Source organism: Dreissena polymorpha, chromosome 1 (assembly GCF_020536995.1).
Source record: "Dreissena polymorpha isolate Duluth1 chromosome 1, UMN_Dpol_1.0, whole genome shotgun sequence".
NCBI lineage: Eukaryota > Metazoa > Mollusca > Bivalvia > Myida > Dreissenidae > Dreissena > Dreissena polymorpha.
Window position 1 is genome coordinate 80,876,555 of NC_068355.1, and position 25,682 is coordinate 80,902,236.

At 36.6% G+C, this 25,682-nt stretch overlaps 1 protein-coding gene across 1 annotated transcript; it reads right to left on the bottom strand.

Annotated features, from left to right (window-relative positions):
• Window positions 1–4,378: 4,378 nt before the first annotated feature.
• On the bottom strand, window positions 4,379–24,159 carry LOC127832834 (2-hydroxyacyl-CoA lyase 2-like). Its single transcript, XM_052358353.1, is given in 16 exon segments — window positions 4,379–5,151; window positions 6,199–6,297; window positions 7,629–7,803; window positions 9,706–9,843; window positions 10,152–10,306; window positions 14,300–14,394; window positions 15,079–15,091; window positions 16,389–16,499; window positions 17,274–17,383; window positions 21,054–21,099; window positions 21,101–21,136; window positions 21,138–21,156; window positions 21,897–22,008; window positions 23,257–23,373; window positions 23,376–23,394; window positions 24,139–24,159. Coding segments are annotated over 16 exon segments (1,452 nt in total). The 3' UTR covers window positions 4,379–4,965.
• Window positions 24,160–25,682: the final 1,523 nt, after the last annotated feature.

Here is a 25,682-nt window from a genome sequence, read left to right on the forward strand (position 1 = left end):
AAGAGTACCCGGGGTACATATAAGTAGTACCCGAGCCGACAATGACCAATCGAGCGTTAGTTATGAGTACTCATCATAACCTTTGTGTTTTGAAATACATCTCATTATCAGTATTGTGTTTAACCTTATCTTAATAAATTTATCATTGGCGTCGCTCTGGGGAGCGGCGACTAGTATGTAATGCATTTTTTTCGCTTATGGGAGAAGTTATTTTACGGATCAATGTATATATTTTTGTTTTAAGAATATCTTGCATAGTGGTGATTTTTTGTGTAAATTAGTGTAAATAAGTGCTGCATTTGTGCCTATTACATTAATTACAACATGTATTGTCAATAATGCAAAGCTAATTCTTTTAATTAATAACTGATCCACTACTGATCACAGGGGAAAGATCATAGGTACTGGGCAAATACGCGAAACTTTCTGGTTTTGTATAAAAACAAAACATAATCAAAAACTATTTATTTTGTGGTCTTTCTAATTTGCTTATTTAGTGGAGAATCAATGTAGAACGATATTTGACGACCTATCGCGCAAGCAAGTTTATTGGAAGGCGCAGTGGTACAAAAACGTACAATGTATTAGTTTATTAATAGACATATAATAACGATCGCTTTACACAACTTTACCAAATAGCAGTACATACATGATAATAGCCGAAATAGCTCAGTTGGGAGAGCGTTAAGACTGAAGTTATTTACGCAACAATCATCTCAAGGCCCCCGGTTCAATCCCGGGTTCCGGCACGAACGGAACAGTTCGGCGGCTGACAATTTTTTCAGTCAGGTTAATAAATATAATAAAGCTTTATTTTATGTAGACATTTTAAAATCCATTTTACTACAATTGGACATTTTTATTAAAATTAATGGATGCCGCGTGGTGACAACGTTAATTAAAATTTCTTACATCACTTAAATATCTGATAAAAAATACATGTGTTTTGATATTAACAAATAAATGCAAACAACACATCTATTATCCATGTATTTTTATGGTTGTCTACCATAGGCCCTAAGTACTATCCCTACCACATATAGAGCGCGAAGCGCGACACGTATTATTGATTGTAACAATGAGTTGCGATAAAGGAAGCAGCCGCTTATCAAGGAGGAGCTGTGTGCCAGCAACCCGTTTCCCTAGAGTCAAGCACTCCTCGGATTTTTTTTTAAGAACCACATATAGAGCGCGAAGCGCGACACGTATTACTATCCAGGTGGTATGGGCCCTTTAGCATTATCCGACCATTACGTCCATAGTTGAGAAATTTTGAAATCGTTGTTCGAAGTACAAAATTTTCATCCGATTGTTTCCAAACTTGCACAAGGTTTTTTTATCAATGAGTACCCAACCCAAACTCTATATTAGCAATATCGGACCATAAGTCCAGAATTATGTCTCTTTGAATTTAAAAATAAAAGTGAAAAACTGCTTGGTTAGGTGATTATGTCAACATTTTTCATCAGATTCTTTCCAAACTTACAGTGTCTTCATATCAATGAGCATTTTTACCTCATTTAAAATGAGAAACATCGGGATAATAAGTCCAGAATTTTTTTTCTATTAAATTTGACAAAAAAAAACAATTTCCACTTGCTTAAAAGATTTCACAACTTTCGTCTGAATCTTTCCGAACTTGTTAAGTGTTTTTATATTAGTATTACTCGAACCCTATTGAAAATGATGAATATCGGAGCAATTAATCTACTATGATCTTTTACTGAATTTCAAAGTATTGTGAAATGCAGCTTCTTTATGCAATTTACAGTTTTCATTCTTTTTTTTTTCAAACTTTTACAGTGTTTTTATATCAATGAGTACTCAACCCCTATCGTAAATGAGCAACGTAAGAATAAGTTCAGAATCATCTCCCCTTGAAGTTGAGAAAAATATGAAATCACTCTTACAAGATGAAGCAGATTTTTAAAACCTACATAGTTCTGTTCCATTAATGAAAACTGCACACGGATACCAGTAAAAAAAAGGAAACCAATGTAAATAAAATGAACTATGAAATATTTGGGGGTTATAACACAAAATCCTAGATAATGGTTATTTGGGGGTTATAACACATCATAAATAATGGTTATTTGGGGGTTATAACACAAAATTAAAGATAATGGTTATACCAGTATCCTTTTCTATTTTGTTTAAAATAATCGGCCGATATATTAATATTTACAGTAGAAAAAAAATCGTTCCATGTAAATTCATTGAGTGCCCTTTACACTGAAATTCCCGTCGCCCTTTGATGCTTTGCATCAATACTTATCTTGTATGTATTTCATTTAAAATTCAATGATTGACGCTGTGTATGTTTTCAATAAAAATAATTTGTATTCCACTTTTATAAAACATGAATATTATAAATTAACAGTTTGTTTGTTGTTGTTTTTGGTTATAATTAGTTAAAATTGGTTAAAGACGTCTTTGACAATACATATTGTCCATAAAAATTCTTAATATGCTAAACTAAATCAGGAAGAGTTTTCAATACATTTTTGGCGAGTTGTCTTTCGATTGGGACGAGTTTATCAAACATGGTGCGAGTGGTCCTGGGACAAATTGGCTTTTGGGCGAGTTGTCTGGCAACCGTAGATTTATATATAAAATAATATATGCATTTCATTTAAATGTCTTATACAACTACGATTTTGTTAGAATTAAATATTTATTTGTCCAGGATGATGGATTGTCGAGATACCCACGATCAGAATTATACATCACGGTGTTCGAGTATACATTTGTCCAAGGACCTATACAATAGGTCCCTGATGTGTCTTGTTCTGTGAAAATTGGGCAAAATGCATGTACATATAGGGAAGTCCCAGATTAGCCTGTGCAGTCTGCACAGGCTACTCAGGGACGACGCTTTCCCCCTAAACTTAATATTCGGTAAGGAGGGACTTCCTTGAAACTAAAAATACCATAAATGCAGAAAGTGTCGTCCCTAATTAGCCTGTGGGGACTGCACAGGCTAATCTGTGACGACACTTTACGCACATGCATTATGCCCAGTTTACTCAGAACAAGAGTATACATCATGAATTTAAGGCAGTTTAGTACCATATTCGTTATTTATCGCCTAAAATGAACCTTTTCCGTTATGGTACTTGTCACTCTGTTATGTAACAATGTTTAAATAAACGGAAGCACAACGCAACGAGCAAACAAAACTATAAGAGGTACGCTGTTTCAACATGTACATAAGGATTATCAGGCGTTGTAACCTCGTGTATGTTTAGTAAAAAAATGAAACAAGGGCCGCAAATGCAAGGCTTCAATTTCTGACAGAGATCGACTGCTCGTTTTAACATTAAGGTCTATATTCGTAGCGGTCTCTGTAAATTCTTTTGAGGGCATTCTCTGATTGATCATAAAGATGTAAATGAGGTCTTAAATGGTACAGCACTATTTATTTTTTTATTAACAAAGATACCAGTGCCATATCCGTTATTTCAATTTCTGTTATACTTGTATTCTCTCTGTAGTAAAAGTTAAACTATGATTCTTACCAACGAGATTTGTGATACCATAAATGCGTGTTAACAAATAATTGTTGAACTTAAACATTGTTCCTCTCAAATAAAAATTCTAAAATCTTCTGCATGGTTATCAATAACAAGAACTATCTGTATGATAACCCAATATACAATGAATGTTGAAAACTCGATAACACATTTTGAAAGAAGAATTTCTAATGATCCATTTATCTTTGGTTGCATGTACATATCTTTAAGTTTTGGCATTTTGTTGTCATTCGTTTTTCATATATTCAATACAGTTTTAAAATCTTTATAATGAAGACATGTGCATGAACTTAAAGTGCAGTAAAACTATACCATCAAAAAATATACATGTAGATAAAGAAATGTAAATGTCAGCGTGAATTATAAATCTCGCTACAGCCATCCAAGAAGCAAGCTTTGTTAACTTAAACCGACATAATACATGACAGACCACTCACTACAAGAAAGCTTTGCACATTTGTTATTCGTAACCTAGAAATATTCACCAGCAAAATGGTTGTTAATTTAAATGCTTTACTATCAAAACTGCCCTAAACCCATTTATGCCTAGCGTCTAGAAAAAAGGCCTTGGCAAACAGTGTAGACCCAGATGAGACGCTGCATGATGCGGCATCTCATCAGGGTCTGCGCTGTTTGCTTAAAGGAATTTCTGTAAGAAATATTCTAAATATAAAAATAAATATACTATACACCCCTAATTTTGGAAATAAATTGATCCAATTTAGAAGGATGGGAGAGTTCACTAGGCATAAATGGGTTAAGGATTTCACATACAACATATTTCTTGCATGAACCTATTCCGTGTATCTGATGACATGCATCACCAATTACGTAGGGCCACATCATGGATTTCCAGGTTTATTATTTCATTTGTGGATCAATAAACATGTACACTTAATGATTAAATAAAATGTATAAATACAAACATGTTATGAATACAACTATTTTTGGTCACCATTACAAAATCTAAACTAAAAAGGAACATTTAACATCTCAGCTATTGCAAAAGCAATCATCAAACCATGATCATCATTCTCATTTACTGTAACATTCACTGTTATGTAGAACCATATGACAACAGGAGCAGTTTTTGCAAAGCATCAAATAGCCGCTCATACATATGTTTTTCAATTAAGTTGTAAAGGTTCAATATATTATAAACTAAATGAAAATTATGTGGTTTAACTTTTCCTAAATAACACTTAAGTCTAAATAACACTTAAGTACTTATATGTAACAAAATTTTACTCAGAATTGTGCTTAATGTATTTTCAAATGCAATTGTGAAAAAAATGAAATTCTAGATAACAAAAAAACCCAACAAAACAACAACTCAAAATGCTTTGCATACACAAGCACAGGTCATATATAACAGACACATGCTGACAGATAAGCCTTTGATCAGCACAGAAATATGTCCACACATTGCCTCTCAAACTGATAGACTGCCCTCCCGGAAGTTGGTTTTCCCGATCAAGGCGTTCACGAGGACACTGTGACCACTCCTGCTCTGCCGCAGTGCCTCCCTCAGAACGTCTGCCATCTTGTCCTCATTTTTCCTATCCAGGCACAAACCTTTGCCTCCATAGCCAATGGCAACTGTCTCGTACTCTGTGTACTACAATAACAATGTGGGAAAGTTAATTGCTATATGTTTGTGGCTCAAGGCAAATTTAAAATAGTTTAACATTAAAATTACAACAAGAGCTCCGCAGTTGGAGACAAATGACCCCCCCACCCTCCCCAAACAGGGCTTTGACACAGGATTTTTAGTGTGACATTCCTTTATGAGGTTGTTGATTGGAAATGATTTTCACACTTATTTTGACAGTGAAATTGAACTTTGACCTAGTTACCCCAATTTCTAAAAGGGTCATTTACTGTCCAAGGTCAATACACATGTGAAGAATCGAGCCAATCAGTCAAGTCATTGATGAGTTGATAAGAAACAATTTTCACTCTTATTGTGACAGTGACCTTGACCTTTGACCAAATGACCCCAATTTCAATAGAGGTCATCTGCTACCCAATGCCGATGCACATGGGAAGTATCAAGCCAATCAGTTAATACGTTGACACATTATTGATCAGAAACGATTTTCCCTCTTATTGTGCCCGTGACCATGACTTTTGACCTACTGACCAAAAATTTCAATAGGAGTCATCTAGTGTCCAAGGAAAATGCACACAAGAAGTATCAAGCCAATTGGTAAATTTGATGAAGAGCTATTCAAAAGAAACGCCTTTCAAAGTTATTGTGAAAGTGACCTTGACTTTTGACCTAGTGACCCAAATTTCAATAGGGGTATTCTACTGTCCAAGGCCAATGTACATGAGAAGTATCGATCAATTCGTTGAAGAGTTATTGATTGGAAACGATATGTGCACTCATTGTGAAAGTGACCTTTGATCTAGTGACCCCAATTTAAATATGGTCATCTACTGTCCAAGGCCAATCCACATGTGAAGTTTCAAGCAAATAGGTCAGTTTCTTGACAAGTTATTGATCGGAAAAGAACTGGTTAACTTACAGACTGACAGACCAACAGACCGACATCCAGCAAAACAATAAACCCCTATTCTTCGAATGGGGGGCATAAAAAATTCTCTTCAATATCGTACAAAATTACATGTATACAATGATATTTGCAGATATGAAGCTTACCGCTAGCTGGCAGGCAACGTTGCTGCCAAACATGGGCACCTGCTCTCTGGAAATCTGGGTCCATCCTGCATCGTTACCCACCAACGCTATCACAGGTGTCTGAAATGAAGCATACTTATGTCTTGACTTAGGCAAGAACTACAATATTAAATGGAAAACCTGATGACCAATAATAACCGGAAGCAAAACACTGAGACTAATAAATGTGAGGACAAAGAAGAGGCCACTACAGAGGTTCCAAAGACCTGCAGTGGTAAACCACCTAAGGTAACCTAAGGCAATGACAAAGCGTTATACTTGAATGATGTCAGATAAATACTATGATAGAGTTTAACCAACCCCAAAACCAAACAATGTCATAATGAAATCAGCTTGTCTACCAGGCTCAATGGAAATGTCCAATTAACTTTTCGCCATCCCCAATTAACTTGTGCAGTACAGACAGGCCACAGCTGTGTACAGTCATGTGCAGACTGTACAAGCTGATCAGTGGCAATATCTCATGCACACACATTAGTCCCGTTTTCCAGAGCGTGGCTCAAACTAGGCATAATGCATGTGCGTAAAGTGTCGTCCCAGATTAGCCTGTGCAATACGCACAGGCTAATATGAGACGACACTTTCCGCTTTTATGACATTTTTAGTTGAAATGGAGTCTCTTCTTAGCAAAAATCCAATTTAGGCCGAAAGTGTCGTCCCTGATTAGCCTGTGCGGATTGCACAGGCTAATCTGGGACAACACTTTACGCACATGCATTATGCCTAGTTTTCTCAGAACGCGACTCAATTAAAGTGCATGTAGTAATTTCTGCCTTCATCAGAGCTGGCATCAAGCATGTATCTCTTGCTGCACTTTATATGCAATAATTTGAAGAGTTCTGTTGGTTTCAGAAAATTGCTGATAATGCTATAATCGCTTGAAATGAAGTACTCACAATAAATGATATTGCATTTATACATATAGGAATGGTCAAGGGATTATGGCGTTGAGATTCCAAAACAAGTCATTAGGGAAACACTTTTTTTCTGTTATTTTTTTCAATAAGTGAATTTTTAGTTATTGTAACAACACTAAAAAATAGACTTAGGTCTGTAAAGTAAAACATTGAATGACATGCTACACAGTAACAATAAAATGTGAACAAGTATCTTAAGAAAAAAGATTGACGCTTATACATATTCAAATCATCCATTTCATAAACTTAAATGAACATAAGGTAATGTTATCAAAGCTTACCTATTGTTTGCCACAGAACAGAGCTTACTTGCATGATGAACTTGTAATATTGAACAAACAGTAATAATTCCACCAATAGATATTGACAAGATTCAACTGTGATTCTGGGTTAAACCCAGAAAGTTCTTTCACCTTGTGTCTAGTGAAGGTATCAAACTCTGCCACACTGTAGCCAAGGGACCCATCTCCATACCTTGTGTCTAGTGAAGGTATCAAACTCTGCCACACTGTAGCCAAGGGACCCATCTCCATAGATTATCCACACATCACAGTCTGGGCGGACCAGTTTGGCCCCCAGGGCAAATCCTCCCCCCACCCCCAGAGTACCAAATGCCCCTGGGTCCAACCATCTCAGTGGACCACGAGGTCTAAAACAACATATGCACATTTTTGTATTTTATGTCACTAATAACAAAAAATGTTGCATAAAATCATAAATAAATACATGCAGGTTAATTTAAATACATGTATGTATATGATTGTTTCGCATGGCATCTGCCAAGTAATACATGGGCAAATTATTAAAGAAACAAATCGTTTTTAATCTTGATATTAATGAAAAAAATTTTTTTTTATAATTTAGCTTAATAATAAATGGTTTGTTTTTACTATTTTAATACTATAACAAGTGATGTGTTCGTCAGAAACACAATGCCCCCTATTGTGCTGCTTTGATTTTTTTTTCGACCTTTGACCTTGAAGGATGACCTTGACCTTGAACTTACTTCCACCACTCAAAATGTGCAGCTTTATGAGAACGCTGCTTTGAAAATTTTAATATTTTTTACCTTTGACCTTTAAGGATGACCTTGACCTTGAAGGATGACCTTGACCTTGAACTTCCACCACTCAAAATGAGCAGCTTCATGAGAACGCCTCTTAAATTTTGTATTTTTTTTACCTTTGACCTTGAAGGATGACCTTGACCTTGAACTTCCACCACTCAAAATGTGCAGCTTCATGAGAATGCCACTTTGAATTTTTTTTTTTTTTAGCTTTGACCTTGAAGGATGACCTTGACCTTGAACTTCCACCACTCAAAATGTGCAGCTTCATAAGATACACATGCATGCCAAATATCAAGTTGCTATCTTCAATATTGAAAAAGTTATGGCCAATGTTAAAGATTCGGACGGACAGAAGCCATATATTTGACTTTTGACCTTGAAGGATGACCTTGACCTTCACCTTTCACCACTCAAAATGTTCAGCTCCATGAGATACACATGCATGCAAAATATCAAGTTGCTATCTTCAATAGTGAAAAAGTTATGGCCAATGTTAAAGTTTTTTTCGTACGGACGGACATACTGACTGACAAACTGACACACTGACATGCTGACGGACAGTTCAACTGCTATATGCCACCCTACCGGGGGCATAAAAAGCATTTGCTGGAACAGAAAACTATTAGTTTGACCCTGAATACCGGTAGCTGGGTAGACAACTGATTACTGCTCAAACACTATAATAGCAACAACGTTGATTATATTTATAAGAGCATGTGAATTCAATAAAGAAGTAATAACCTTTTGTTGCTTACGGACTAATAAGCAATGAATGATCATTTGATGTGGAGTTATTAATCCACAACACTTCATGGCAGGCCTTTTCCGCTCCATTCTGGAAAAATGCCACACTGGAATTTTGGGAATTTCGCGTCGTGAAAACCCCATTTTGGGTAAAAAAAATAATCGCAAACTGGCTCAATTGGGAAAAATAATCGCATGTAAATAGAATTTCTTATATTTCAAAGAAGCCGTGAACTGGTTAATAACGACTATTTCGATAACATATTATTAAAATTTTACAAAATATTAATAACATGTGTGATAAGTGCAGGTTTTTTTATCTGATTTTGGGGAAAGGGCTTGGCCTTTTTTGAGGAAAAAAAAATTGCGCGAAATGCCGGATTTTGAGGAAAATAAGGAATTTGAAAGTCTTAAATAATAAATTTAACATATTTACTGTTTTTAAAACAAATTCAAGGCAACAGATAATTTAAGTATGCAATATTTTCTATTTTCTACACTGGATCAGGTTAACTTATATATTTAAAGGTTTTGGCATTGGGAAATTTTTTTTTCAATTGGGAAAAAAATAACCAGATTTGCATTGGGAATGGGGCCAAAATTTGGACCTGTGTCATAGGGCGGAAAAGGCCTGCATGGTTTCATTCATAATTTAAAATTATGCACAACAGAAGTTAAGATTCTCATTTGGAGCTTTGTTTATGACAGTCCAACATAAGAAAATGATTACTATCATACTTGAGTATGTAAGAAGCGGTCCCAACGAAGTCCCCACCATCTGCCACCATGATGGTGTTATCTGACATCACTTCCTCTGCAACATGCAGAACTTTCACAGGGTTGAGGTGCTGGTCTGTGACCTCACTACACTTTTGCCTGAAATATAGAGACATACAAACACGTAAGGTGTACATCAATGTTAGTGAAAAGTTTTTTGTGTGTGTTTCTTCCAATCAAGGCCTGTTATAACTTTAAACAATAAGCAAGTGACAAAAATGAAAAAGAAAGAACAGAATATAGCTGAAATACCTAAATAATATGTATTAACACAACATCAAGACTATTAAAGCATGAACACAATTTCCACAACCACATTCTAGCATCATATATTACTGATAACAGTTCCCACTGTCAATATCTGAACATTGTTTTACTGTCCAGTTTTGCCAGCCTACACCCCTGACCTGTTAGCATCCTCCTTTTCCTGGTCCCTGCCCCTTAGGGAGTTCAGCCATTCAGGGTCACACTTATAGCCCTTCAGACCTGCAGCCAGTCCCATAATGAACTCTCCTACATCGCCCTGGATTGCTACTGTCGGCTTCCAAAACATGTCTGAATTCTGTAAGAAGACAACAGGCTGTTGTAGCACTGACAGTAGCAAAAAAAATCAGTTGGCTACAAATATTTCCAAGTGGCTTCAACATTTAAGAATATACTATGTTTTCATTTTGTACTAGACCTTTTTTTGATTATCCGCACACTTTTTGAAAAGCGTGGAGATATTGTGGTTATCTCTGCCGTCCGTCCATCTGTCGGTCCCTCCTGGCCACTATCTCCTCCTACACTATTAGCACTAGAACCTTGAAACTTACACACATGGTAGCTATGAGCATATGAGCGACCCTGCACTGTTTGGAATTTTGATCTGAACCCTGGGTCAAAAGTTATGGGGGTTGGGGTGGGGCTGGTCAGAGATTTTTACTCATTTTTTAAGGTTATTTTACTATAATTTCTTCACTTCTACACGATTGTCTTCAAATTGATACTGAACCTCTCTTATGACAATATGGTCAATCTCAACTATGCATGGCCCCATTACCAACCCTGGGGCGCCCCGTCCACCCAAAATTGCCTTTTACTATAATTTCTTCATTTCTACACCGATTCACTTCAAATTGATACTGAACCTCTCTTATGACAAAACGGTCAATCTCAGCTATGCATGGCCCCATTACCAACCCTGAGGCGCCCCGCCCACATAGGCCACGCCCACCCAAAATTGCCTTTTACTATAATTTCTTCATTTCTACACTGATTCACTTCAAATTGATACTGAACCTCTCTTATGACAATACGGTTAATCTCAACTATGCATGGCCCCATTTCCAACCCTGGGGCGCCCCGCCCACATAGGCCACGCCCACCCAAATTGCCTTTTACTATAATTTCCTTATTTCTACACTGATTCACTTCAAATTGATACTGAACCTCTCTTATTACAATACAGTCAATCTCAACTATGCATGGCCCCATTACCAACCCTGGGGCGCCCCGCCAACATAGGCCACACCCACCCAAAATTGCCTGTTACTATAATTTCTTCATTTCTACACCAATTTACTTCTAATCGATACTGAATTTCTCTTATGACAATACGGTCAATCTCAACTATGCATGGCCCCATTACCAACCCTGGGTGCCCCTGGGTCAAACATGCGGCGTGGGGATACGCGTCAGCCTCTGCCGCGCCATTTCTAGTGTATTTTTGGAATGATGCAATTTATCAGGGACTACTTTACATTTCTCAGCCCAAAACATCAATATAACAAGATATGTGTTTGTCAGATACACAATGCCCCCTACTGCGCCACTTTGAAATGAAAAATATAATTTATTATATCCCATTAAAAAATACTACACCCTGTGGAAATGATCTGTACCTGCCAAATGATATAAAATAGAAACAAGAGCTTGTCACAGTAGTGCCAAATCCCCTCCGAAATGTGTTTGCTTGTATGACATTTGTTTTAGAAAGTAGAATAATATTTGTAACACAACAAATAAGGGAGATAATTCAAAAACTATGGCTGAAAGAGTTATGGTTCATGTTCACTGCAATTCTCCTAATTGCCATCTGTTTATATTTCTAGTTTCAAGTAAATCCCTTCAATAGCTTTAGAGTTATGCTCCGGACAAAAATTTACTTTGTAATTAAAAAAGGGAGATAATTAAAAACTAAGGTTGATAGTGTTATGGTTCTAAGTCACTGCACTTCTCCTACATGCCATCTGTTTATATTTAAAGTTTCAAGTAAATCCCTTCAGTAGATTTAGAGTTATGCTCCGGACAAAAATTACTTTGAAATTAAATAAAGGGAGATAATTCAAACACTAAGGTAGATAGAGTTATGGTTCTTAGTCACTGCACTTCTCCTACTTGTCATCTGTTGATATTTCAAGTTTCAAGAAAATCCCTTCAGTAGATATAGAGTTATGCTCCGGACAAACAATTACTTTGAAACAAGGGCTGTTTGTAAAACATGCATGCCCCTCATATGGGCTGTCAGTTGTAGTGGCAGCCATTGTGTGAATAGGTTCTTTGTCACTGTGACCTTGACCTTTGACCTAGTGACCTGAAAATCAATAGGGGTCATCTGCGAGTCATGATCAATGTACCTATGAAATTTCATAATCCTATGCCTAATTATTCTTGAGTTATCATCAGGAAACCATTTTATTGTTTCAAGTCACTGTGACCTTGACCTTTGACCTAGTGACCTGAAAATCAATATGGATCATCTGCCAGTCATGATCAATGTTCTTATGAAGTTTCATGATCCTAGGCGTAAACATTCTTGAGTTATCATCCAGAAACCATTTTACTATTTCGAGTCACTGTGACCTTGACCTTTGACCTAGTGACCCTGAAAATCAATAGGGGTCATCTGCCAGTCATGATCAATGTACCTATGAAGTTTCATGATCCTAGGCCTAAGCATTCTTGAGTTATCATCCGGAAACCATTTTACTATTTCGAGTCACTGTGACCTTGACCTTTGACCTAGTGACCTGAAAATCAATAGGGGTCATCTGCCAGTCATGATCAATGTACCTATGAAGTTTCATGATCCTAGGCCTAAGCGCTCTTGAGTTATCATCCGGAAACCATCTGGTGGACGGACCGCCGACCGACAGACCGACCGACATGTGCAAAACAATATACCCCCTCTTCTTCGAAGGGGGGAGAGCATAATTAAATAAAGGGAGATAATTCAAACACTAAGGTAGATAGAGTTATGGTTCTTAGTCACTGCACTTCTCCTACTTGTCATCTGTTTATATTTCAAGTTTAAAGTAAATCCCTTTAGTAGATTTTGAGTTATGCTCCGGACAAAAATTTACTTTGAAATTATATAAAAGGGGAGATAACTCAAAAACTAAGGTAGATAGAGTTATGTTCTTAGTCACTGCACTTTCTACTATACTTGCAAATCTGTTTATATTTTAAGTTTCAAGTAAATCCCTTCAGTAGATTTAGAGTTATTCTCCGGACAAAAATTTACTTTAAAATTATGTAAAAGGGGAGATCATTCAAAAACTAAGGTAGATAGAGCTATGGTTCTTGGTCACTGCACTTCTCCTACTTGCCATCTGTTTATGTTTCAAGTTTCAAGTAAATCCCTTATGTAGATTTAGAGTTATGCTCCTGACAAAAATTTACTTCAAAGTTATATAAAAGGGAAGATAATTAAAAAACTAAGGTAGATAGAGTTATGGTTCTTGATCACTACACTTCTCCTAGTTGCCATCTGTTTATATTCTAAGTTTAAAGTAAATCTTTTGAATAGATTTGAAGTTAAGCTCCGGACAAAGTTTCTGACGGACAGACAGATGGACGGACAGACGGACGGGACCCATAAACTATATCTCCGAAAAAAAAATCGGCGGGGATAATTATCTCCCTTTAAAGCTTGATACTTCCCTTGGATTTCTTTTTTAAACTTTGACCTTGCAGGATGACCTTGACCTTTCACCACTCAAAATGTGCAGCTCCATGTGATTCACATGCATGCCAATATCAAGCTGCTATCTTCAATATTGCAAAAGTTTATGGCAAATTTTAAAGTTTTCGCACGGACGCACAGACTGACAGACAGAGAGACTGACAGTTCAACTGCTATATGCCTCCCTACCAGGGGCACAAAAAAGTATAACATTGCTTTTCATTTGAATTTGTTTTCCGTGTAATACACACTTTATAAAAGTTCTTATGTGACACATGTAATTTAAGGAATATTTTGAGTTGATACATATTTATTGACTGACCAATCACATGAAGATATGGTTCTTCAGTGCACCTGCATTACTATTGCTATGTCAGTACACACTTTTTATGATATATTCACTTGTTTTGTCAAAATCTTTGTTGTTGTTTTTTATTTTATGATAAAGTATAACTTTTAATATCATCATCCTTGAACTAAATAATATATGGTAAGCATTTGACCTTGCATTAGAAACCTCTGTATTTAGTTATTAGACATTTGGTTTTCTTAAAAAAAAACAGGTAACATTAATGAATGTTCCTACATAAGTGAAATACCAATAAACACCTTTAGAAGTTGCTCCTTGTTCCGATTGACAGCAATGATTTTGGATTTCCTGCTAAGTGTACGACCATAGCCCAAACGGAAGTCACACACTGCCCCTGGCAACAGAAAACATAATAAAAAAAATAACACTATAGTAATAAAACATCGCATTGCATTTGTCTTTTGATGTTTCTGTGATAATGAAGCCAATCAAATATTGCGCCTAATGATTTTATTTTCATTCAAACACAAAGGTTTAAAATAACCACTCACCTGATTTACATAAAGTATACAGTAATTTCTCTAAGATCTGGGACAATCAAAATTTTCAGACCCCCTGTTTCAAGTTAAATCATTATTGTTTATGACTCTACATTTTTGGACATGCGGGTTTTCGTCCATGATAAATAACTCTACATTTTCAGACAGTTTATTTTACAATGCTATTTTACCAGAGTTCTGTCCTTTGATAATGCGTTTTCACATATGGATTAAGGTCATAAAACCTGGCAGACTAATGCCTTCAAACAATACAGCATGGTAATTTACAAATGTTTGCTATCATTTGTCAAAACATAGACTCTATACACATCGCATCGTCAATACAATATTTTAGACAGGCTTAAACCTGTTGTTGTTTTTTATCTTAATATTTTGACACCTGTATATTTTAATATTTTGTGCATGTAAATGTTTGAACACGCAAAAATCATTAATTTAAGTGTCCAACAAGAGATGTGTTTGTCAAAAACACAATGCCCCCTATTGCGCTGCTTGAAGCCATATATTTGACCTTTGACCTTGAAGGATGACCTTGACCTTTCACCTCTCAAAGTCCGCAGCTCCATGAGATACACTTGCATTCCAATATCAAGTTGCTATTTTCAATATGCAAAAGTAATCGCAAAACTTTAACCAAGGTTAAAGTTTTTGGGACAGAATGACAGAGTGACAGAATGATAGACAGACAGACAGGCCAAAAACAATATACCCCGAACATTCGATCCAGGGGCATAAAAACTTACTAAGAGTTATTACAGTATGCATGAATTAATACTATCCTCCCAACAACAGCCACGAAGTAAAGTGGTGATCAGACAAAGACCAATACATAAATGCACTTTCGTTTCTAAGCCTTATCAAATAAACTCTCTGTTCAATTCACCTTTACTAAAACATTTTTTAATTGGTGGTTGCCCCCAGATGACAAATATGCTCAATTTATCAAAAGTCTCAAGTTATCTAAGTGTCGTTATCCCAAAAGCGGGAAATATTCCCTTACATGTTAAACTCTCAAAGTCATCATTAGTTGTGGCATGGTGGGGTTTTTATTGTGTATACGATGAGTATACGAATCTTTAAGATAATTTTTTTATAAAATGTAAGAGTTTTTCAATTTTACACAAATTTAATTCAGCCAATGATACACATTGAGAGCACTGCCCCTAAATCGATTTGCAGCCATCACAAGATGTCAATAATTTTCCCCAGTCAGACGGTCATTACTCAGAGGTGAGAGTAACCTCCTCTAATAAATCTTATAATAAACAAGAGCACCGCATAGCGGGTGCCAACGCTCGGCTGCGGGTACAGTTTGAATAAATGAAAGCTGTCAGAAGTTTTATATAAGAGGCCCCAGTGACCTTGACCTTTGACCTAGTGACCCAAAAACTCATTGTTTAGCGTGTAGAACTCATCAAGGTGCAGCTACATATGAAGTTTCAAAGTTGTAGGTGGAAGCACTTTGATTATGGAGCCAATGGACGCATAAGGAAGACGGAAGATGCCGGACGGCAGATGCCAGAAGACTAGCTGGCTATGACAATATCTCGAGTTTTCTCCAAAAACAGCTGAGCTAATATTATTGCAAAGTATTAGGAACTGCTCGAGTTTAAGGGAATAATTTCTTATCAATGTATAATTGAAGCAGTACTAAGAGCTTTCTTTGAGCTATTGCAGGTTTCGAGTAATTCATGCTTAAGGTAAAGGAATTCTATTGTGTTCTTTGCTTCTATATTTAGAAACACAACCAACACTCCTTTTCACTGGAAGCAGCACCAAAAAAATCTAAAATTCTCCAGTTCATTTTCTTCTACCTGCCAGCACAAACTACATCAGCCTCCTTCAATGCATCTCCCCTCCTCTGACGTATCTGTATGTCGCTGTTCTGTCCCAATAAGCCCCGTGACATACCTCCCAGGAAACATGGGATACCCATGGCCTGTGAAGAAAGCAGATGCTAATATAGAGTTTGTCTATCATGATTTGAATGCAAATTGTATTTTGTCATTAAAACAGTAGGCAAACCTTGAAGGTTTGGCATGTTTGAAGGCCATACTATTACTTTACAATTAAATTACAGAATTATGATAATATGATAACCAGAAGTAGAAACAAGAGCACCGCATAACGGGCATAAAGGGCAGAAAACTCAGAAAATGACGTCTCACTGTACATGCAAACTGTGTCAGGCACATCTTCACTTTGTGGTAATAACATATTGCTAGAATAAGTTTTTATTAAATTGTGTGAAAAAATGTGCATTTAATTTATTGCACAAACGTTTAAGACTTGTATGCTTTCACCATAAAAATTGCTAGGTTCAAGGGCATTGGAGAAAACAATTGTAAAGACTAGAACAAGAGCACCTCATAACGGGTGCCAATGCTCAGCTGCGGTTGCAGTTTTGAATAAATGAAAGCTTGTCAGATTTTTTTTTTTTTTTTAGAGGTCCAGTGACCTTGACTTTTGACCTAGTGACCCCCAAAATGGATTTGGCGTGTAGAACTCATCAAAGTGCATCTACATATGAAGTTTCGAAGTTGTAAAATGTCAAGGTTTTAGCACGACACAGACGGCGGAAGACACAACGAGCTGGCTATGACAATACCTTGGGTTTTCTCTGAAAACAGCCAAGCTAAAAATGATATTGAAATGTGTACACAAAACATGGTCCAGTTTTTAGTTTTCAAGGCTTACTGAACCAATCACTTACTTCCAGAGCTTCTCTCAGTTTATCTATGGGTGTCGGAGGCAAGGTGGACTGAGACCCCAGCAATATCACAGGCTTCTTCGCTCGAGACACAATTTCAATACATTTCTGGACTGAAAACACAAACAATAAACACAATTGAAACCAACGCATCTTTTTTATCAATGTTTCTTCTATTTACATTTTTAAAAGCACTTACAAGCACTTACAAGAGATAAGAGTTCAAAGAACAAGAGGGCCATGATGGCCCTGAATCGCTCACCTGACTCATTAAGATCAGATGAAAACTATGACCTCTATTGTCTACACAATGTTTATTCTAATGATTTGACCTAGTGACCTAGTTCCTGACTCTAGATGACACAAATACAATCCCAATCCAGATTTCATCAAGATAAACATTCTGACCACAGTTCATAAATATTGGATGAAAACTGTGACCTCTATTGTCAACACAAGGTTTTTCTATTTATTTGACCTAGATTTTTACCCCAGATGACCCAAATACAATCCCACCCAGATTTCATCAAGAATTCTGACCAAATTTCATAAGGTTGGATGAAAACTGTGATCTCTAATGTCTACACAAGGTTTTTCTATTATTTCACCTAGTGACCTAGTTTTTGACCCCAGATGACCCAAATAAAATCCCAACCAAGATTTCATCAAGATAAACATTCTGACCAAATTTCATAAAGATTGGATGAAAACTGTGACCTATATGTCTACAGAAGGTTGTTCTATTATTTGACCTAGTGACCTTGTTTTTGACCCCAGATGACCCAAATACAATTCCAAACCGGATTTCATCAAGATAAACATTTTGACCAAATTTCATCAAGATTGGATGCAAACTGTGACCTTTACTGTCTACACAAACAATTGTTGACGGACGGACGCACGACACACGCAGGCACGCACAACGGACGCCGGACATCACACGATCACATAAGCTCACCGTGTCACTTCATGACAGGTGACCTAAAATATGTGTCGGAGATAACATGAACAGTTGTGGTTAAAATCCCATAGAAACAAGGGCTGTTTGTAAACATGCATGCCCCCCTATATGGGCTATAAGTTGTAGTAGCAGCCATTGTGTGAATACGTTTTTTGTCACTGTGAATGGTGGTGGTGGTGGTGGTGGTGGTGGTGGTGGTGGTGGTGGTGGTGGTGGTGGTGGTGGTGTAGTAGTAGTAGTAGTAGTAGGTAGTATTATTATAGTAGTAGTAGTAGTAGTAATAGTACATTGTAGTGTAGTAGTAGTAGTAGATAGTAGTAGTAGTAGTAGTCAGTATAGTAGAAGTAGGATTAGTATTAGTCGTCGCAGTCGGACTCGTCCGTCGTCTCAGTCGTCGTCGAAGTAGTAGTAGTAGTAGTAGTAGTAGTAGTGGTAGTAGTAGTAGTAGTCTGTAGTAGTAGTAGTGGTAAAAGTAGTAGTCTAGTGGCAGTAGTAGTAGAAGTAGTAGTAGTACTAGTAGACGTGGTGGTGGTGGTGGTGGTGGTGGGGTGGGGTGGTGGTGGTGGTGGTTGGTGGTGGTGGTGGTGGTGGTGGTGGTGGTGGTGGAGTAGTAATAGTAGACGTGGTGGTGGTGGTGGTGGTGGTGGTGGTGGTGTTGGTAGTAGTAGTAGTAGTAGTAGTGTAGTAGTAGTAGTAGTAGTAGTAGTAGTGGTAGTAGTAGTAGAAGTAGTAGTAGTAGTAGTAGTAGAGTAGTAGAAGTAGTAGTAGTAGTAGTAGTAGCAGTAGCAGTAGCAGTAGAAGAGCAGTAGCAGCATTACAACACCAATACTTAAGAATGATCAAATGGGAAAAGGTAACCTAGCACTGGCAGTAAATATGGGGCTCATTTACAGGTCAGATTTGGAATCTCTGCTGTAAAATGAGATTTTGAATGAATTAAAGGGAGGCAAATCTGTAATAAAAAGAACATGCATAAACCGTAGTTGTTTCCCTTGTTTTAACCATGCTAATCCTTACAAGTTTGGAAGAATGGGGTGAAAAATTTGGACTTTATTGCATAAACACCATTTTCTCAATTCACGGGGAGGTAATTCCTGTACTTCATGGACCAATAATGCTCATTTTTTAAAGGGTTCGTGTCCTCATTGATATAAAGACACTGTGCAAATTTGGAAAGGATCGGACAAAAAATGTGAAGGATTTTTGAAAGTTTTCACAAAATAGGCAAAAACGAATAAACATGCAAAGTTCAACGAGCTCCTGCAGCCATGTTTTTTGACGAATCAAATTTCTTTGAACAACTTTTTCAGGGGAGCCTTCAAAGGTCATCCCTGTGAAATTTTTTGAAAACCTGATGAGCGGTTTCTGACAAGAAGATTTTTTTAAGGTTTTTACCATATATGGTCATGGCAGCCATCTTGGTTATGTGATCAAATTTTTTTTAACAATTCTTTTGTCCCATGACCTAGGGATGCTCCACATGAAATTTAGTTGAAATTGGCTCAATGGTTTAGTAGAAGATGTTTACAAATTGTTTACAGACAGACAGACGGACGGACGGACGGACGCCGGACGCAGAGTGATCACAATAGCTCATCCCGAGCTATCCGCTCAGGTGAGCTAAAAATCAAGAAATATGACGTGGCATGCAACAAGGATTTCAATGTTTACTTATGACTTACATTATTTTAACTTCTGTGCAATCCTGGACAAGGTTTGTATGCAAGGTACCTTCAGAAAAGTCAGTACACCCACTTGAACCAAACTCAAGTTTTTCTAGAGAATTTATTATGAAGTAACAATGATCATGGCCAATGCATTGTTTAGCCAGATCTGCATGTAATATCTGCAGCTTTCCAAAACCCTCATTCAGCCCAAAACCTAATTCCAAACTCCATTTTTGTATAGTTTTAGCAAACAGTGACCTTGACCCACCTAGACCTAAATACAATCAAAAGATATGTTCACTAGCAAGCTTGCTACATGTAATCCAAAGTTTCATTAAGATATCTAAATGAAAACTGACAAGACACCATGTATTTGCTGTTTTACTACTGGTACTTTGAGTAAGAGAGACCCTGACTAGACTTGCCCTGAATGCAATCCCACGCAAGATAAGAATGTTAGCTACCTGCATAGCAATGTAAGAGTAAAACCTCCATTCAGATGAAAGTAATTGAGAAGAAACAATTGTTTTATTTTTAGTTTTAATTGGTCAAGTTTACCTTCAGCCAACTGCCCAAATCAATCCCCACCTAAGTCTCCATGCAATATTTCTAAAACCAAAATTTTACTCAAAATTGGTAAATGCAAACTTAAGTTATTGGTTTATGCCACCGCCTGCCATTTATCTGTTAACTAACCAGATCTATAACCCTGATAATAAACTGGTACATACATATTTGTTAATTGTGCTATAGAGTAAAAAAGCTTTCCCGCAAACCTCCTAAAAAACAGTGTCTAACAACTTCTGGGTATCAATGAACCCTTACCACTTAGATACGTATTTTGACGCATTAAGAGTCCCTTAGAAAGTTACATTTAATTAAAGATCTTTCTTACAAGATTCAAGTTTTAAAGGCTTCATTTCCAACCTCTAGATACTGATGAGCAGCAAACAGCATAAAAACCTACCAGACAGCAAGCTACTCAGGTCTGTTCTGGTTTTATGCTGTTTGCACATAGCCATTTTCACTTTGCTTTTAGTTGGAAACGGTTACTCCACAGATTAATGTCAACCTCTAGCATTTTTTCAAACTACAAAGCCAATTTACCCAACAAGGTTACCAGACTCTTAGAAATTCAACAAATCCAATGCCTACTCTGCGAGCTGGATGCATGCGGGATGGTTACAGCCAGTGGAGTGGTGTTCCCTTGCCTCCCAGGCTCCTGCAAACAGGTCGTCCCACGTAGTTCTGTAGATACCTGCAGGGTTCAGTAGTAAAAACCGTGGTTATTTAGTAAAGACAAAGTGTCATCTTTGATGATGCTCCAGAAACAATATCAGGAGAGACAATACTGTTACCATCTGCTTTTATAAAATGTTATTAATAACTGATTTGATACATGCCAAATAGAGTTTTTTTCCTTCTAATTTTTACCATTCACAGATCAGAAAACAAAGTTTCCTTTTTTACTAGCAAATCGTAGCCAGATTACAGCCATAAACAAGTATTCCAGTAAAAGAGTTAACAATCCTTTGTTTCTTAAGCTTTGACTTTAAACACATATGTCAGTAGTAGTATAGTCAAGAATCTCAACACAAAGGCATGTTAAAGAATACTATTATATATAATTAAAGGAAATGCCTATATTTCTATTTCTGAGCTCTTCCCCACAGGACTTAAAAAATGAGTCAGTTCATTATCAAAGTTGGTGTTTTTTCTTCAAATATTTTACAGTACAGGCATACATGAAAATTGAACAAGATTTGCATGAGAAGGACTAGTAAAGAAGTCAAGTTGCATCTATACCTGCTGATGACAAATGGCAACATAAATACATTTAAAATCAAGTGTGGCAAGTTATATTTCAGTGTAAAACTGATGTCTACGATAATCATTTTAAAATCAGATACATAATTTTATCTAAAACCTCCCTATTTATGAAGAACAACAAAAATAATCTATAACATTCAATGAAGCATCAAGGGGCGTATGTCTCACCAGTTGACAATCATTGGCATGAGCCCCTTTGCCTTGCTCTTGGCTCCTACCTCCTTGGCAACCAGCTCATATGGATACAGGGTGTCAATAGGGAATTCAACAAACCAGGGCCTGCAAAAGAATTCAAAGGGAAGCAGTCATTGATCCTGTGCTTTTGGTTACTTATTGGAATAAAAAAATATTTGTTCTTCATTGAGATTAAAACACAAACATGTACTGAGATGAGCATGTTAGTATTGTAAATAATTGTTTCCTCTGAATTCTCTGTTTTCATCAATATTCAAAAATCCAAAATAAATAGGAATTAATTAATTCTTCACAATGGTGTAAATTCTGCAATTGTAACATAATTCAATCCTCATTATTGCGCATAAACCTTTTAGCCCCACATCCTTAGCAAAGCCACAGGGCCAAACAAAATTTCATAGGCAAGAAAATGTACTAGATCTATATGACGTAAAAAGGATTTTTTCAGTTTAAGTTCTAAAAGAATAGTTCAACTTTGCACAACGGATCAAATGCCCAATAATCTTATTATTTTTCATGACTTTCCGTTTGACAAAAACAAGTTTTTGCCTGAAATCAGGAAAAAGTAAACGTAAGCTTCAATTACTAATAAACATGACACAAATGTGTCTGATTTGAATAGCCAGAGTAACTTGTTTGGCTTGCATTTTTTTAAGGTCGTTGAGTAATTGTGCAAAAATATTTTCAAGCAGAACAACAGATCCTGATTTTCTCAAGATGTCAGGTCTTCAATCTTGCTATTGTCATGGCCTGAAATACATTTTTGCTCCCCAGGTGTAACGCTTGTGCATCTTAACCCTTTGCATGCTGGGAAATTTGTCGTCTGCTAAAATGTCATCTGCTGAATTTCTAAAATTAGCATTTTCTTCATTTTTTTTCAAAGAATACTATTAGAATAGGCAAACAGTTTGGATCCTGATGAGACGCCACGTTCTGTGGCGTCTCATCTGGATCCAACTGTTTGCAAAGGCCCTTCAAAATTCGGTTTCCAGCACTGAAAGAGTTAAATGAGATACAAGCTAGTCTCAAAGCCTATTAATAAAAATTGAGGAAAGCAAATATGAGCTGGGGTTGGTAAACATTAACTTTCAATTGTTCAAACCATTAAATAGATTCTTAAGTTTTCATTTTGTAAACATATTTAGATATTTACAAAAGTCAGATAACCAAATTATCTTTGCCTGCGTTAGTCTAGCCAATCTAATCAGTAAACAAGTTCAAAGTGCAAATAGCATGCCAAAAAGTGACAAATGTCCAGATTAAACCTGACAGGGAAGTTTTTAAGTCTTTCTTCTCAACTAGGTAAGCCTGACTTGTTATGCAGGTGTCATACCTGGCGTGACAGACTGCGCAACCTGCATAGCTGTACGGAGGGTGGGGGCGATATCTCGCACTTTGGTAACAGTGGCACAGTACTTGCACAGGGGCTTGAACAAAGACATCTGGTCTTATCTTGTAGGGCACCTCTACCCTGCCAAAACCAACAATTCTGCATAATTTTAAAATATATACTGTAAAAAACTGTCTATGAAAACTTTTTTACACTATGCATTGGATCTCCAGAGAGAGGAAATTATTAAAACTTCATACATTTACTCTTTATTAAATATTTCGGCCAAAGGCCTCTTCAGTAAACGATTATTAAAACAACTTTACATAGCGTTTTCTTCTGTTGATCATAACAGAAGTAAATACAATAAATGATGTAAGGTTACCCGACGTGAACGTGACGTTATGTGCAAAATTCGGAAGTGCTGCATGCTGATTGAATTGTACGCTGTGTATATATTATTATATAGATATTATACACATATACTCGCATATACACACATACATACACATATATATAAACACATACACACATACATATACATACATACACACATACATAGATATATACACATATACATATATACACATACATACATAAACACATATGTACATATACATACATATGCACACATACATATACACATACATACACATGCGTATACACATTTATACATATACACACATATACGCACGCATACATATATATATATTTATTTTTTTATTACTCTGAATGCGGGGAGGGACCCAAGCCTCGACCTTTATGTTGAACTGGTAAAGAATGATATCATCTCAAATTTGAAGAAGACTGGCAAATTAAATCTAGACAAGAATGAAAACATAGCATTTCATGAACTGTTACATAATGATTCAATTATCATCAGACCGGCGGACAAGGGATCGGCATAGTTATACTAGATAAACAAGTTTACATAGTCGCTGAAACACGAAATGAGTGAAGACGAGGCATACAAATCTACTGAAGGCGATTGCAAGGAACCAAAAGTATGAAGAATGTGAAGTCGCTCGTTAATAGACTTCACCGCTAGGCAGTATTTGATACCAAGGTACCCACAAGCGGGTAAACTCAAAGGAAATCCGACGATACATAAAGCAGACGCACCTTTACTCACAATAGTGAGCGGGATAAAAACAGCTACAGAGAAATTAGCCGAATTGGCCGAGCATGAATTATTGAAAATGTGGAGTCCTCGCGAGTTACATTAGAGACACTACAGACTTTATCATAAACTAAAAGAAGTCAAAGAACCACTGCCGGAAGACAATTGTCTACTATTTTGTTTTTGACGTCAGGAAACTGTATCCATCCATACCAAAAGAGAAGGGTTACAAGCTGCAGGGAAGCATTTAAACGCGCGCTCCAACCCACTAGTCACTTCAACTGATAATATGATTGACGTAATCATGACAGTTTTGGAAAACAACAATTTCAGTCTCAATGAAAAACAACTACGTACAGACAGATGGAGTGGCGATCGGCTCAAAACTGGGAACAAATTTTGCGTGTAGCTATATGCGGAAGTGGGACAAAGAACTCATGAAAGCTTATAAAGTACGGCATTTTATAAGAGATTTATAGATGACGGTTTTGGAATATGGATAGGTACCGCGCCTGAACTTGAGGCTTTTACATACATGCCAATTCCATACATGAAAATATTCAAGTCGACCTTCGGTATAGTCCGCATAGTATCGTTTTCCTAGATACAACAATACGGATGCGAGATGGTCATATCTACACAGATCTATATGTAAAGCCCACGGACAAAACAGCTCTACATACGTAAAGACTCGTGCAACCTCCCTAGCAGTAAAAGATCGTTAGCATATGGACCGGATAGCGAATACGAAGAATACGAAGAATATGTGAACAGAACATGATTACAGCAAACATAGAAATGACCTAAAATTGCAGTCAGTTAAGAAGAAGCGGTACAGCGGGAAATTCGTAGAAAGCCAGTAACAGAAGGTAGATGCACTATCGCGCACAGATTTACTGGAAAAAAAAAAAAAACAAAAAAACGCAAAACGACAGGTTCCTCTTGTAGTCACGTTTTCCAATCTTCTTCCCAACGTACACACGCATTGTACACAAACATTAAACGTGCTTTGTCCTTTGGCCGAAGTATTTAATAAAAAGTAAATGTATGAATTTTTTTTTACAATTTGGCCTATGCACTTATGAGCATTAATTAGAGATTTATTTTTCTTAAAATTATTTTTTATAACATAATGTAATACTCTCTTTTAAAAAAGGTCTGGTAGCTTATGCAGGACTTTAAAGTGATATTGTCTATTTAATCTGGCTATTAATGCCATTATAAGAATAATTTTTTTTCAAGCACTTGCGCAAGTTACCGGTAATTAAAGACATAATTATCCACTTTGTGTTATTTCTCTTCTTTGCAT